Source organism: Zootoca vivipara, chromosome 2 (genome assembly GCF_965207765.1).
Source record: "Zootoca vivipara chromosome 2, rZooViv2.hap1.1, whole genome shotgun sequence".
NCBI lineage: Eukaryota > Metazoa > Chordata > Lepidosauria > Squamata > Lacertidae > Zootoca > Zootoca vivipara.
In genome coordinates, this window is record NC_142584.1 from 116,019,241 (window position 1) to 116,035,233 (window position 15,993).

The 15,993-nt window shown below is 44.2% G+C and overlaps 1 protein-coding gene across 4 annotated transcripts; it reads right to left on the minus strand.

Annotated features, from left to right (window-relative positions):
* Window positions 1-361: 361 nt before the first annotated feature.
* LOC132591164 (uncharacterized) lies at window positions 362-15,885 on the minus strand. 4 transcript variants are annotated; one of them, XM_060269629.2, is made up of 6 exons: window positions 15,733-15,885; window positions 13,605-14,120; window positions 13,347-13,428; window positions 12,721-12,803; window positions 10,653-10,779; window positions 362-7,314 (listed from the first exon to the last, which is right to left on the minus strand). In XM_060269629.2, the coding sequence occupies exons 1-6, from the start codon at window positions 15,787-15,789 to the stop codon at window positions 6,476-6,478; spliced, it is 1,704 nt and encodes a 567-aa protein (XP_060125612.1). In that variant the 5' UTR covers window positions 15,790-15,885; the 3' UTR covers window positions 362-6,475. The 4 variants fall into 4 exon arrangements, with proteins under 4 accessions (XP_060125612.1, XP_088520096.1, XP_088520097.1 ...); XM_088663970.1 differs by having other exon boundaries at window positions 362-7,311; window positions 15,733-15,876; XM_088663971.1 differs by having other exon boundaries at window positions 13,605-14,213; window positions 15,733-15,841.
* Window positions 15,886-15,993: the final 108 nt, after the last annotated feature.

Below are 15,993 nucleotides of genomic sequence, written 5' to 3' on the forward strand. Positions count from 1 at the left end.
AAATGGGCAAAAATCAGATTAAAAAAATAAGTGTTTTATGTCGCTGATTCAGGAGCTAAGCTCACTGAATTCAAAGTTGTCAATTTTGGAGGACGAGATGCATTCCCCTCCTTTCGACTGTCTGAAAAGGGGTATATCGCCCTCATTTCACTAAAGGTCTGCTCTCGTAGGCTTTTCTGGTGTTCCTCTCCGGGTTGGGTTGGTTTTTTTTACGTCAAACTTTTTATTGGACAAGTGTGCCTATGATAGCTCTGCAAAGGCCCAGACCAGCTTCTAGTCACAGTCTCTCTAAATGAAACCAGAGTCTGTTTTTCTTTGCCTGCCGTTTCCCAGATTTCCCTCGGCAATTTCTTTCTTTATAAAAAAACCAGATATAATCAAATTGAAAAGAACACCAAGCAACGGCAGGATAGTTTTTATACGGGCAGTCCTTAAGTCCCGCCCAATTCTGCTTTCACAGCACGCTTACTCTGAGGTAAAATCCCACTGTTCAATATGGCTCAGCAAATATGTCTATGGTTTCATCCTATTTCACTTTCTTCTCTTATTCATATCTCGCCCTTCCCTCAAAATGCTCGGGTGGATGGGGTATTTATTCTTCTCCCTGACCCAATTCTTAGCTACAACTCTGTAAAGGAGGGTATAGGCCAGGCATCCCCAAACTGCGGCCCTCCAGATGTTTTGGCCTACAACTCCCATGATCCCTAGCTAAGAGGACCAGTGGTCAGGGATGATGGGAATTGTAGTCCAAAACAGCTGGAGGGCCAAAGTTTGGGGATGCCTGATATACCTCTCCGATAATAAGCCATACCCAGAAAATAAGCCACAGTGATAGGCAGTTTAACCTTGTAGGTTAAACTGGAGCATACTTAATAAAATAAATAAGACATCCCCTGAAAATAAGCCACCGTGTTTTTTTTTGAGGAAACATAAATAGAAGACAGCACTTGTCTTATTTTTGGAGAAACACAGTAGGCTAAGAGAGAATGGCTGGCTCAAGATTCACTTTATTTATGTTTCCATTTGGGAGTGGACCACACACACACAAACTGGATTTTTTCAGGAGCCCCCCCCCCCCGCCCACATTCTCTTCTTCAAATGTGTTCTGGAGACTAATGTGATGGAGTACGTAATTCTTTTTGTAACGACAATGTTTTCCCTCCCTTCTTGATATGTACGTCCACATTGTGGCCGAATAAAAGGGTTCGACTTTAAAAAATAAAAAGTAGAGCACGGTTGGTCACACCTGTCTGATCCAGTGGTTCCCAAACCTTCTCGGGTCACCTTGGTTCCAGAAACTCATTCTGAGTGCCCCCCCCTCCCCATGAGAAAGCGCCATTCAGAATAGTGGTTTTGCAGGAAGATAACAGTACAGATGCAAAACAGTAACATTTATTCAATGTGCACATTTATTCAAAACTATCTAGTTTAACGATTCAGGTAGGTAGCCGTGTTGGTCTGATGCAACTGAAATTTAAAAAAAATGCCCAGTAGCACCTTAGAGACCAAGTTTGTTTGTTCTGGGTATAAGCTTTTGTGTCTATCTGAAGAAGTGTGCTTGCACACGAAAGCTTATACGTACCCAGAACTTAAGTTTTATTTATTATCTAGTTTAATGAATCGACAAACTTGATCCAGCGATACCGGCTTTGTAAAGTCTGCCAGTCATTTACACCCCCAGGGCTCCGCTGAAAGCCGCAAGGATGCTGAGTTGTGTGGTCCGTGAGTCAGCATGCCACTGCCCCTTTTTAAGGACAAAGGTATTCTAAGAATCTACGGAGGGGTGGGGGGTGGCGAGTCCGAAGATCCGGAAGAATAGTGTTTTAATTTTAACAATTGTAAGAATTTTATTTGTGTGAAAGGATTTGTAAAACCAAATGTAACTTTTGCAAAACTGGCTATTGGCAGAGAAACCTCTTGCGAATACTCTCGACTTCTTCATTCCTAACAGCAAATGGATTCTCTTTTTTTTTTTGAACATACTTTTTATTAATTTTACAAAATACAAAAAAACAAAAAAAACGGTACATACTTAAACCCCTTTTCCACCTCCTTCCTACCCACCCACATGGGTCCTCCCCTGCCACAGAAGTATCCCATGTATGTGGACAGTCAGAGATGGTCCATTTTATGCTTGGATTTCTGTCCCCCTCCCCCTCCCCTGACCCCAAAGCCCCCCCTGCCACCAGGGAGCTCCAGCAAACCAGGGCAGTACGCAGGAGGACATCCATCCAACCATCTATTGTCATACCAAAAAAAGAAAAAAAATAGAAATAGAAAAAAGGGAAAAAAGAAAGGGCAGAAAAAAGAAAAAAACAATACAAAACAGAAAAATTTTTCTTACATTCATAGTTGTAAAACCATATTTTGTGGGCTTCCCCTCCCTTCCCCGGTTTTCCTCCCTTTTTTATCATCTGCAACAGTTTCTTACTTTATAAAAATACACCTTTGTATCTTATACAACTTATAAATCAATTGTTAACATTTTCATCTAATACTCAAATCACTGAAAAATCAAACTCCCATTTTCTCTTCCCGTGCCTAATTTTTTTCTCCCTCTATAAGCCTCCATATTTACACATTTTCCAAAATCCATTCACTTTTAAAACCATAACTATTCTCAATTTAACCTTACATCCCCGATACCGGCTCCACCCCCCCAATCCAGCAAATTCCAAAATCAGCAGACCAGTTATAAACCTGTTAATCCATCCTTATAATCACAACATCCCTTTCCCTTCACCCCACCCCCTGTTTACAGTCTTTTACCATCCAGGCCACCATACAGGACCCCTGGATTTCTTCTCTTCTCTGCATATTTTTTCCTTCTTCCCTGTGGGCGTTCTGGAGTTCCAAAAATACCAATCGTGCCCCCCTCAAAAGCAGGGCACTCCATCCAACTTTTTGTAGAGTAGAGTCATCATTTTTTCCATGGTGTGCTTCATTTTGTGTTGAATCATCACAGTCCTCATCTTCATCTTTTCCTTCCAAATCATAGTTATCATCATTGTCATTCTCACATTCATCTTTTTCAGTGTCAAAAGCATCTCCTAAAAAATCATATTCCGCCATCACCATCTGAAATTTTTCCTGTAACTCTTGCCGTCTTGTCTCCTCTTGACATAGCTCTATTCTTGTTTCCCACATTAAGGTCAAAACAGACCGCTGGAACTCAGGGGAACACTTCTTTGTTGACATAATTCAATCCTGCCAAGGTCAAAACTTGTCACGTGGGGTGGAATATGATCACAGTTTATTTTCTCGACTCCATTTTAACAAGCTGACTGCATTCTTCAAGTCTTGTTAACAATAAAGTTCGAACTCACATTTCACAAGCACTTAAACCAAAAAAGAAATTCCACAAAGTCCAGGAATACCAAGTGAAATAAAAATTGACTTATAAATCCTGATCAACTCACTGGGTTGTCTGGGCTGCCGGCTCCCAAGGGAAAGAAAGGTTTATCTTAGCCTTTACCTCTTGTTGCAGGGCAGTCATAAATCACAGTCTCTCTCCCCTTTTCACCCTGCATCAAAGGGGAGATTCTCTTTGATGCCTTTGAGGGATCCTTTTGAATTACAAATCTTCTGTTTATGGCTTCGGGTTTCTATTTACTGTCTCTTTGTTGCCGTGGGGGGGGGTGGCTTCCTCTTTTCTCCCCTCTCTCCCAGATCCAAATTGTTTTATAATCCAAATCGTGAGGTTACTTACAGTCTTTTCCAATCGTTTTATTTTCGGAAGAATCCAGCGCTCTCCGCCTTCGGCTTGAAGCTTCTCCCTGCTAGAATAACGTTGCCGCTCAAAATGGCCCCCGCGACTTCTACCCTCCTCACTCCGGAGCTCTTATTAGAGCTAACCGAAGAGTTGGGGAGTCCGGATTGGGTCTATGCCGAGCAAATTGCCCCCGGGACGCCCTTCCCGAGGTTCTAAGGGGCGCAGCGTCGCTCTCGCTGCCCTCCCCACTCCTAGCAGAGACGGGCCGTCTCGGAGACGAGACGAAACCCCGCCGATCGGCGTTGGCGCTGAACCAGGAAGCCGCAAATGGATTCTCCAGTGTGAAAACAGGAGTGAAACGGTGGCAGTTTTGTTCCATATTGCAAGCTCTTAGGGGAGGAAAAAGTTTTATTATAAAATATACAAAACACACGTCACAAAATGCACAATATATACACGTAACAGATAATATTCTTCACTGATAAAATGTGTTTCATCAATGGGAGTTACCAACTTAATTTGCATTCATACTATCTTGTTCTTCTTTTACATAGAAGTTAAAAATGCAAGGTAACTCATTAATCCAATGTGCGGTCAGATCACTTTGATATCCATATTACATTGCAGTATGATACAATAATGGCTTTCTACATTGCTCAGATATTTCTTTCTTTTGCCTACCTTCTCATAAATGAGTGGATCCTGTTAACATTACAGCTGAGGCTACATCCAAAACTACATAAATCCATTCCTTTTGTGGAAGAATGCAGGAGAGCCTCCATTTGGCAGCTAGAACTATTCCCACTGTGTGTTTAAATAAAAGATTTACCGCTCATTCCAAAGGGTCCCTTCTTATCGTCAATTTATTTCAGCCACTTACATACCGCTTAACATCAGAGCCTCTAGGTGGTGTGCAATGTAGTTGATACAAGAAAACTAAAACTAACCAGAAAATCGGAACAGCTTAAACACCAGCATTTTCAGGTCATCACTGAGCACAGGAAGCTTAACAAATCTGATCTCAGACCCTATTTTCAAATCAAATCAATAACCTTTATTAGGCATGACAAGTTCAGACCCTATTTTCCAGGAACAGTCCCAGATTTACAGAAGCCGCCCATGTTTCTGATTTGATCCTGGAATGTCCTGCTTTTCCTTAGGAAATCCCTATTTGCATCAGAGAAATGTTGGAGGGTATGGAGTTATGCGCCCCCCGGGCCAAGGAGATAAGTAAATCTACAACCTTTAGAAGACATCTGAAGGCAGCCCTGTACAGGGAAGTTTTTTAAAAAAAGGTTTTATATTTTTATATATCTTGGAAGCAGTCCAGAGTGGCGGGAAATGAAGGACATCCCTATCTTCATTGGAGAAATGTTGGAGGGTATGTGATCTTAACTGGGAGTTCCCCACAATAGCTCCTGATGGAGATGAGCCACAACATCATGAGGGATCGTAACAATGACTGCTTTGAAGACCTCCTTGATCGGGCAGGGATATAAGGAATCAGGCAGTCCTAAGAATATATTGGACCCAGGTTCTTAATACAAGAACCTGTAACTTTTCCCAGCGGACAACCAGCGCAAGCTTTCAAACACCAGAGTTACGTGCTAGCAATAGTCTGTCCCCGCCAGTGAGACAACCAAGTAAAATATATACAGTCGTACCTTGGAAGTCGAACGCATATCCGTTCCAGAAGTCTGTTCAACTTCCAAAACGCACCTTCTGATTGGCTGAAGGAAGCTCTGCAGCCAATCGGAAGCCCCATTGGATGTTCGGCTTCCAAAAATAGTTCGCAAACCGGAACACTTCCGGGTTTGCAGCGTTCGGGAGCCAAAACGTTCAAGAACTAAGCTGTTCGAAAACCAAGGTACGACTCTATTGCAGATACGGAACAGCCAGTATTGATGTTCATCTGAGCTATAACGTTCCCACAGGAATAGGCGATTTTATTTTTCCACCGTGTATGAATGGTGTTTGCATCATTTTCAACAAACACAGATAATATCATGACTTCTGTGGTGCGAGGTACCAGCAATACAAAACATTGTAAACACACACTTTGGGTGGTGTGCAACGTTAGTCCTGCTCAAGAGTAGACCCATTGGAGTTAGTGGATATGATTGGGTTCATTAATTTCAGAGGGTTTACTCTGAGTAGGACTTGAATGCAACTCTTTGAGATGAACATACAGAGATATGCTTGGCCCATTGCCAGTATAAATATGTATATTTCCAATGAGGAGAGTGAAGACAGGTCTCACGCAGATGAAACCCAGGACAGTCACTACCAGTCAATGAAGTCAATATTGAGCTAGATGGATCAGTGTTCTAACTTGGTATAAAGTAGCTTCCTAGGGAAAAATAAATCCTCTTTTAAAATTTACCCACCAATTCAGCTATTGCTATTGATTTAATTCTCTTTGATATGTCAGCAAAAATTGCAATCATGCTTGCAAAACAGCCACAGTCAAATCTCGGTTGTCAAACATAATCCGTTCCAGAAGCCCGTTCGGCATCCGAAATGTTCCGACAACCAAGGCGCGGCTTCCGATTGGTTGCAGGAGCTTCCTGCACTCAAGCGGAGGCTGCATTGGACATTCACCTTCCGAAAAACATTCCAAAACTGGACTGGAGCATTTACTTCCAGGTTTTCCTCTTTTGGGAGCTGAAACATTCCAAAACGGAGGCGTTCGGGATCCAAGGTTTAACTGTATTATACTCCAGTTTGACTTTAGAGCGAAATTTATCTCTCTCGAATTCCTTTTTATATGTCCAGGGTAAGGATTTCAAAGGAATCCTGGAACAGCTCATCTCCAAGCACTTCTACAATTTCCCCCGAGTGCGATTTTTGTGTGTGACAAGTGAGATGTATCTTCCGACTGAAGCTCTTTCCACACTCCAAGCACTGATACGGTTTCTCCCCAGTGTGGATTCGCTGATGACAGCGGAAGTTTGTGCTCCTATTGAAGCTCTTTCCACATTCCAAGCATTGGTACGGTTTCTCCCCAGTGTGAATTCTCTGATGACAGGCAAGGTCTTTGTTCAAGCGAAAGTTCTTCCCGCATTCCAAGCACTGATACGGCTTCTCCCCTGTGTGGATTCTTTGATGGCAAGTGAGGTCTTTGTTCAGAATGAAGCACTTTCCACAGTCCAAACATTTATAGGGTTTCTCCCCTGTGTGAATGCGATGATGAGACGTGAGATATTTCTTCTGGCTGAAGCTCTTTCCACACACTAAGCACTGGTAGGGTTTCTCACCTGTGTGGATTCTCTGATGACCGCGGAGGTTTGTGCTTCGAGTAAAGCTCTTTCCGCACTCCATGCATTGGAACGGCTTCTCCCCCGTGTGAATTATCTGATGATAAGCAAGGTCTCTGTTCAGACTGAAGCTCTTTCCGCATTCCAAACATTTATATGGTTTCTCCCCATTGTGGCTTCTCTGATGGTTTGTGAGACTTGCACTCAGTCTGAAGCTCTTTCCGCACTCCAAGCATTTATGCGGCAGCTGTCCGGTATGCGTTTTGCTCTTTTTGCACCTGTCTCTTTCCAATGACACCTTTGGGAGTCGGTCACGATTATGTTGCGTTTCCCATTCGCCGCCTGCTGTAATGGAGACAGGGAAAGTGATAAGAGCTTGGGGAAGAAATTGAGCCTCCATTCACCAAGCAAATAGAATGACACTTTGCAATAAAGGTCATTGCAATATATGGAAGGCAAATTTTCACACATGTAACAGCCTCTGTTGACTGGCATTTACTGGCAACTGCCATATATTGCAGGATGGTGATCTAGAGGACACTGGGGGGCCCTTCCAATTCTACAATTCAATTATTGTAATTTGTTGTTGGGGGGGGGCTATTGAGTTTTTGTTTTTATTTTTATTATGTACTAGCTGGCCCTGCACACGTTGCTGTGCGTTAGTCTGTTTACAGGATCTCATGGCGGAGGCAGGGTTTGTGGGTGTGGGCTAGACTCCATGGGGAGGGAGGAGGAGGTGGAGGAGGAGCTGTGGGAATAACGCCACTTGAGGGCACTGTTTTAGCTTCTGGAAAAGCAGGTTTTTACCTGCGCAGGTATGAGATGTGAGCAATCCGAGGTTGTGTCCAAATTCCAAGACAAGCGGTCAAGCGGTTTCGGAGAAAAGTGGAGCTCACAGTTTCACCTTTTTTACATTTTTTAATATATAGATTTTGTGGTTTTATATCTTGATTTTACACCCAATATCTGGCAAGTTTGGAAAACTCAGCAATGGCCAGAGGATTGGAGAAGATCAGTCTACATCCCAATTCCAAAGAAGGGCAGTGCCAAAGAATGCTCCAACTACTGCACAATTGCGCTCATTTCACACGCTAGCAAGGTTATGCTTAAAATTCTACAAGGCAGGCTTAGGCAGTATGTGGACCGAGAACTCCCAGAAGTGCAAGCTGGATTTCGAAAGGGCAGAGGAACCAGAGACCAAATAGCAAACATGCGCTGGATTATGGAGAAAGCCAGAGAGTTCCAGAAAAACGTCTACTTCTGCTTCATTGACTATGCAAAAGCCTTTGACTGTGTCGACCACAGCAAACTATGGCAAGTTCTTAAAGAAATGGGAGTGCCTGATCACCTCATCTGTCTCCTGAGAAATCTCTATGTGGGACAAGAAGCTACAGTTAGAACTGGATATGGAACAACTGAGTGGTTCAAAATTGGGAAAGGAATACGACAAGGTTGTATATTGTCTCCCTGCTTATTTAACTTATATGCAGAATTCATCATGCGAAAGGCTGGACTAGATGAATCCCAAGCCGGAATTAAGATTGCCGGAAGAAATATCAACAACCTCAGATATGCAGATGACACAACCTTGATGGCAGAAAGCGAGGAGGAATTAAAGAACCTTTTAATGAGGGTGAAAGAGGAGAGCGCAAAATATGGTCTGAAGCTCAACATCAAAAAAACCAAGATCATGGCCACTGGTCCCATCACCTCCTGGCAAATAGAAGGGGAAGAAATGGAGGCAGTGAGAGATTTTACCTTCTTGGGCTCCTTGATCACTGCAGATGGTGACAGCAGTCACGAAATTAAAAAACGCCTGCTTCTTGGGAGAAAAGCAATGACAAACCTAGACAGCATCTTAAAAAGCAGAGACATCACCTTGCCGACAAAGGTCCGTATAGTTAAAGCTATGGTTTTCCCAGTAGTGATGTATGGAAGTGAGAGCTGGACCATAAAGAAGGCTGATCGTCGAAGAATTGATGCTTTTGAATTATGGTGCTGGAGGAGACTCTTGAGAGTCCCATGGACTGCTAGAAGATCAAACCTATCCATTCTTAAGGAAATCAGCCCTGAGTGCTCCCTGGAAGGACAGATCGTGAAGCTGAGGCTCCAATACTTTGGGCACCTCATGAGAAGAGAAGAATCCTTGGAAAAGACCCTGATGTTGGGAAAGATTGAGGGCACTAGGAGAAGGGGACGACAGAGGACAAGATGGTTGGACAGTGTTCTCGAAGCTACGAACATGAGTTTGACCAAACTGCGGGAGGCAGTGCAAGACAGGAGTGCCTGGCGTGCTATGGTCCATGGGGTCACGAAGAGTCGGACACGACTAAACGACTAAACAACAACATCTTGATTTTATTCTGTGGACCACCCTGAGACCCCTGGGTATAGGGCAGTATATAAATTCTAATAATAATAATAATAATAATAATAATAATAATAATAATAATAATAATAATAATAATGTCCAACCCCTTCCAAACTCGCAACATACGAACCACTTGCATATAAACACAGACTTGCCATGGACAAATTCAATGATATTTGGAATTCATTCTTACAAATACTGTAATAGGTCTAAGATCTGGTGAAGTACAATAATACAATAACGGCCTTGTAAAATATACAGTTTGGGGTTATTTTCCCTCCCCCCCTTTATTTTCCCTTCTACACGGGTTCTGCTTCTCTTCTTTTTCTCCCTTTTATTTATGTCTCAACATGTTTAGTGCACATATACGGTAATTACGTACTTTTTGATTGTTCAATAAAGACGTTTTTTAAAAAAACAAATTTTAAAAAAAAACTAGAAAAAGAGCCTGCCAGATCCAGCATCCTGTTCTCACAGTGGCCAAAGGATTGCCTGTTGGAAGCTCACAAACAGGACCTGAGGAAAGGGCACTCCAAGCTGTGGAGGCCGAGCATAATAATAATAATAATAATAATAATAATAATAATAATAATTTCATTTATACCCCGCCCTTCCCAGTCAAGACCGGGCTCAGGGTGGCTAACAACAAGAATATCAAAGCAAGCATAAAAGAAACAATTCAATTAAAATGCAGCTTAAATACAATGTTAAAATTCAATTTTAAAATTAGGAATCTACAAGTGCAACCTCATTTAAATATCTGTAGGATAAAACCTTAGGGGAGGGTAACACCGGGGTCAGACTGAGTCAGTCCAAAGGCCAAGTGGAACAGCTCTGTCTTGCAGGCCCTATGAAAAGATGACAACTCCCGCTGGGCCCTAGTCTCCTGAGAGAGAGCGTTCCACCAGGTCGGGGCTAGTACTGAGAAGGCCCTGGTCCTGGTTGAGGCCAGTCTAACCACCTTGTGACTCGGGATCTCCAGTATGTTATTATTTGTGAACCTTAATGTCCTCTGCATAGCCATTATGGCAGTCTTCTCATGAATGTTGGACCTGGATGAAGTCTGTCAGAGGCCTGGGTTCAGGTCCCAGCTCAGACTGCATGCGGAGCCGAGGCTGTTTTTAAATGCCCCCCTTAAAATGATAAGCTTGCAGTCACTGAATTTAATGTAACTTACTTCTGAGTAGATGTAATTAGAGCTCCACTACCAAAAAGGTGGTTGAAGTGTGGAAATGTGCAAAAGAAATTACGCGTTCCTTATTTCCGCCCCTAAAGAGATGTTACCAGCAGCCAATGAAATAGGGGGCCTTACCAAAAGAGGCCACCATCCCATAATTCTCCTCCATAACTTCCCTGTGCAGAGCTTTCTGGTCCGCATCCAGCAGAGGCAACTCCTCCTCCGTGAAATACACAGCAACCTCCTCAAATGACACTGGACCCTGGGGGGGGGGGGAGAGAGAGAAACATTTGCTGCATTATAGACCTCATAAAAGATGATCTACTAGCTCAGGCATCCCCAAACTTCGGCCCTCCAGATCTTTTGGGCTACAATTCCCATCTTCCCCGAGCACTGGTCCTGTTAGCTAGGGATCATGGGAGTTGTAGGCCAAAACATCTGGAGGGCCGCAGTTTGGGGATGCCACTACTAGCTGAATCCAAAAGATTCACCCAGGAAAGGCAGCTGGATATTATCCTGCATAATTTTGGGGTGGGGAGAGGCATTTGCAGCCTTCCTAGCAGTGGAGACTGGTCTGTTTTGGAAAATGGGGTGCTGTCCTCCCCAACAATCCCAGTCTCTCCTGTCTGCGATAGTTAAAACTAAGGTAGAATAGCAAATCGACCTCCTCCTCCTTAGTCCCAATGTTGCCCCTTATAGGGCTCAGCAGGGAGGAGGAAGAATTAGTTGGCTCTGCCTGTTATTGAATCTGCCGTCATGTGCTGTTGGGATCCCTGCCTTCCACCCCATATATATACAGGTGAAACTCGGAAAATTAGAATATCGTCGAAAAGTGCATTTATTTCAGTAATGCAACTTAAAAGATGAAACCAATATATGAGATAGATGCATGACATGCAAAACAAGATATGTCAAGCCTTAATTTGTTGTAATTGTAATTACTGTATATTCCTGAGTATAAGACTACTTTTTAACCCAGAAAGATATTCTCAAAAGTCGGGGGTCGTCTTATACGCGGGTCGTATTTCTTATACGATGAGTATATCCCAAACTCTATATTTTAACTGAAAAAGTTGGGGGTTGCCTTATACGCCCAGTCGTCTTATACGCCGGAATGTACAGTATTTGTCGTTAGGCGGGTCAATTATAAATGGAATGTAATTAATGAAATGTAATAGTGATGTTTATTTTTATTTATTTTTGTATTATTGTAACTATTTGTTTTATTACTGTGGAATTTCCAAAAGAAAGCATTTGTGAAAATTAAAAGAAAAAGAAAAAATAATAAGTTGCATTACTGAAATAAATGCACTTTTTGATGATATTCTTATTTCTGAGTTTCACCTGTAGTTTTCAATTTAACAGCAATAGTCTCCTTTACATTTGTATCTTTCATTTCGACTTCCCTACACTCCTGCTTTGGTTACGGAGTGAATTCGTTTAATTAAACTGTCCCTCCCCCATAACATCTTTTAGATAGATAGATGAGATAGATGAGATAGATAGATAGATAGATAGATGATAGATAGATAGATGATAGATAGATAATAGATACATAGATCTCCTCCCCTCCCCAACTGCTTGATTTTATATTAATCCTGTGTTTAGTTGTTTACAATAATTCTTTTTAAAAAATCTATGTAATATCCCCATTCTTTAATAAAAACACTTTCTTCTTGATTTCTTATCCCCGTACGTTTTGCCATTTCTGCATATTCCATTAATTTTTACTGCTACTCTTCCTTGGTTGGGACGGTATCTTACTTCCATCTCTGAGCATAAAGCATCCTGGCTGCTGTGCTTGCATACATAAATAGTCTTTTGCTATATCCTGTCCTATTATCCCTCAGAGAAAGGCTTCTAGGTTTTTTTAAAATAAAGGTTGCCTTCAACCACCCCACCCACCAGTCCTAAGGGGTACCAGCGACCACTGCTTCCTCGCCTGCTATTTTGACAGAAGCAAAGAATTGTAGAATTGAAAGGGAACCTGAGGGTCATCTAGTCCAACCCCCTGCAACGCAGGAATCTTTTTGCCCAACGTGGGGCTTGAACCCACAACCCTAATAGTCTTGTGCTCTACTGACTGAACTATGCAGTTAAAGAGAAGAAAAGAGGTTCATTCCAGGCCTAAGGAGGCGAGGGGGGTGGGACAGAGGCAGGCAGGCTGTCCCCTGCTTGTCTCGCCAGTGATAGTTCCCCATACCGGTTCAGTTCCTGTGTCTGCTGCTTCTCCTCCAGCACACAGAAGAGTTGACCGACTAAGTATTTCCGGTATCGCTCCATCGCCTGTCAGAGACAAAGATGAAAGGAAGCTCATCTCAGTTACAATGTGCATCTAAGTTTCATGTGGGTGCTGTTGCATGCATTTCTGGATGTTTAGACCCATTTTACAGGTCGGTGGTGTGGAAACAACTCTCTCCCCATCTGGGCTCTTGGACACAAACATACCAAGCTTTCCAGGATTATGGCATTTTTGAGGCTGGAGACAAGAGAGTTACCCCATTGGAAAATAAATTAAAAAGATGAAAGCAGTCCACAGATTTACAGTCGTACCTTGGAAGTCAAACAGCTTAGTTCCCAAACATTTTGGATCCCAAACCCGGAAGTGACTGTTCTGGTTTGCGAACTATTTTTGGAAGCCGAACATCCGACGGGGCTTGCGCGGCTTCCAATTGGCTGCAGCAGCTTCCTGCAGCCAATCAGAAGCCGCACTTTGGTTTTCAAACATGTTGGAAGCTGAATGGACTTCCGGAACGAATTCCATTTGACTTCCAAGGTACGACTGAATTGTATAAGCGATACAGGCAAGTCCACCTCCTTCTCCCTTACCCAGTGACTTCTGTCCAGTGCCCGACAGAATCCTCTCCGCCTCAAAGAAATCAGGGGCTGCTTGTCCAAGAAGAACTTTGACCTGAAAGAGGAATATGTATTCAAACAGAGAATGGGGAGAAGCATTGCAAAAGGAACGGCAGAAGCAAAAGCTTGAGGGGTGCTGGCTATTGGATGATTTCTAGGAAAAGCTGGGGAATCAGTCGAGTTTTTTAGGATTCTCAGCACCTTGGCACTACCAGGATGAAACCCTCTCACCTGGTGCTCTAACTGCTTCTCCTCCTCCTCCTGACTCAGAAGGAAACCTTCGGCCAGGGCCACCGCCTGGGAACTGGTCTCCACTCCACATTCCCTGACCCAGTTCTCCATCTCCGGGGGGAGGACAGCCAGGAACTGCTCCAAGATCACCAAGTCCAGGATCTGAGTCTTGGTGTACTGCCCTGGCTTTAGCCAACGACAGCAGAAATCATGGAGTCGGCTGCAAACCTCTCGGGGTCCCTTGGCCTCCTGGTAGCGGAACTGCCTGAAGCGCCGGCGTTGTTCGTCAGAGCTGAGGGTGTCCTCCTCATCCAGGTTTTTCGGCAGTGTTCTTTCCCAGAATTCCCTGCTGATATGGGGGCCTCTTCCTGCTCTGTGAGGAGTTGAGTCTTCTTCTCCCATCGTTGATCTGTGCTCTAAGAAAGCTTCCACGAAGGCTGAGTGGTGAAATCTGCCTTCTTTTGCCAACACCTGTCTCCAGGCAAAGGCAGACAGAATTGGGGGTTCCACCACGTCCTGCAAAGCCGAAACATTAGTTTGCACAAATTATTGCGCTGTCAGAAAAGAAAGGTTTATGTGGATGACTCCAGCCAGCAACCGGGTTTCATTCTAGGAGAAAAAGCAAAACTCAAAGAGAAGCTAGAGACTGGAAGAGAAGGCTGCTCTGTCTCAAAGCCACAAACCAAAACCTTCAATGTGGTTTTGGTTGAGAATATGCAGCATCTCTCCTAGTCACTCAGCATGACCAACAATTTATTCTCTCATTTTCTTGCTGTTCCTCTTAAGTCCCCAGCCCTCTTTTGCTATCGTTCCTCCCCAAGAACCTCATGAGAACATAAAAAGTCAATTATTCTGTACCATGACATGGGCAGGTTTGCAACAGTGTAAAAAAGCACGACGTTAAAAATCAGTTGAAACAATTTAAGAGCTGAAGAACAGGGTTGATTGTTAATATATTGATAGATATAATCTGCCATATACCACGGCCTAGAGTAAAGAGGCTATTTTAAATGCCACCCACACCAAATCAGAGGAGACACCTGGGTGGGCCAAGGATAAGGTTCCCCCCCACCTTCTTTGCAGATGCTGATGGGATGGGTCACGTGCTCAGATCACCTCCCTATGGGGTGAAATGGGGGGGGTGTCCTCTGCATTTCACTTCTCTGCATTCTCCACCACTCCACCCATAACTATTGGGTGTAATTGTTATTATTGTTATTGTTATTAAGCAAATTTGTATAATGCCCTATACCCGCAGGTCTCAGGGCGGTCACAGCATAAAATCACAATATAAAAACACAAAATAGATTATTATTTATTAAGTTCATATACTGCCCTATGTAGGGACACGGGTGACGATGTGGTCTAAACCACAGAGCTTGCCGATCAGAAGATCAGAGGTTTGAATCCCCGTGATGGGGTGAGCTCCCGTTGCTCGGTCCCAGCTCCTGCCAACCTAGCAGTTTGAAAGCACGTCAAAGTGCAAGTAGATAAATAGGGACCGCTACAGCGGGAAACTAAGTTTCCGTGCGCTGCTCTGGTTCGCCAGAAGCGGCTTAGTCATGCTAGCCACATGACCTGGAAGCTGTACGCCGGCTCCCTTGGCCAATAATCTGAGATGAGCGCTGCAACCCTCGACTGGACCTAGCGGTCAGGGGTCCCTTTACCTTTATACCGCCCTATACCCAGGGGGTTCCAGGGTGGTTCACAGAATAAAATCAAGATATAAAACCACAAAATACCTAATAAAAATAAAAACAACAACCCAATATCCCCCCTACCCACAAAATGAAAACAGAAGCAAACCCGCCCCAATAACCTCCCTCCCCAGAACATTTTAAAAGGGCATTGAATGTCAATGCCACCCCACACCTCCCTATAGGGTGAAATGCAGAGGGGTCTGTCCCATGCCAATGCCCCATGAAAATAAACGGGGTGCCTCCCGTACCCCCTGCCAAGAGCCACCCCACGCCTCCCTATGGGGTGAAGCCATCCATCCCTGCATCCCTCCACCCCCAACCAGCGGGTTCCTCCATCCCCTTGACTCCCCACCTCTCCATTCACCGCCTGCCCCCCATCCCTCCAAAGGCCAAGGGGGGAGAGAGGGGGCCAGAGCAGGGCGACCCACCAGAGCCAAGCCCGGCAGGGAAGCGCCCAGGCAGCCCTCGGGGAAGACAAAAGCCATTTTCCCCCTCCGGGAGGAGAAGTAGGAAAGCAGGAAGGAGCACCGCCAGGAGGCGCCCTTGCACCCCCCCCCCCGGGAGAGCCGCCCTTTCCTCTCCCTACCCGGAAGAAGCTGCCTTCCGCTTTAGGAATCCGGCTCCGCTTATCTCCCTTAACCCTTAGACGGCCACGCGATGCTGCTACAGTATTTGCCTGCCTCCCTCCC

Excerpts from the sequence above, each read along its gene's own strand:
- LOC132591164 (XM_060269629.2), bottom strand. The coding sequence starts at position 15,789 with ATGGCTTTTGTCTTCCCCGAGGGCTGCCTGGGCGCTTCCCTGCCGGGC. Across the intron at positions 10,780-12,720 it reads CAGACACAGGAACTGAACCG|GGTCCAGTGTCATTTGAGGA; the intron begins GTATGGGGAACT and ends CCCCCCCCCCAG. Across the intron at positions 7,315-10,652 it reads TGGGATGGTGGCCTCTTTTG|CAGGCGGCGAATGGGAAACG; the intron begins GTAAGGCCCCCT and ends TCTCCATTACAG.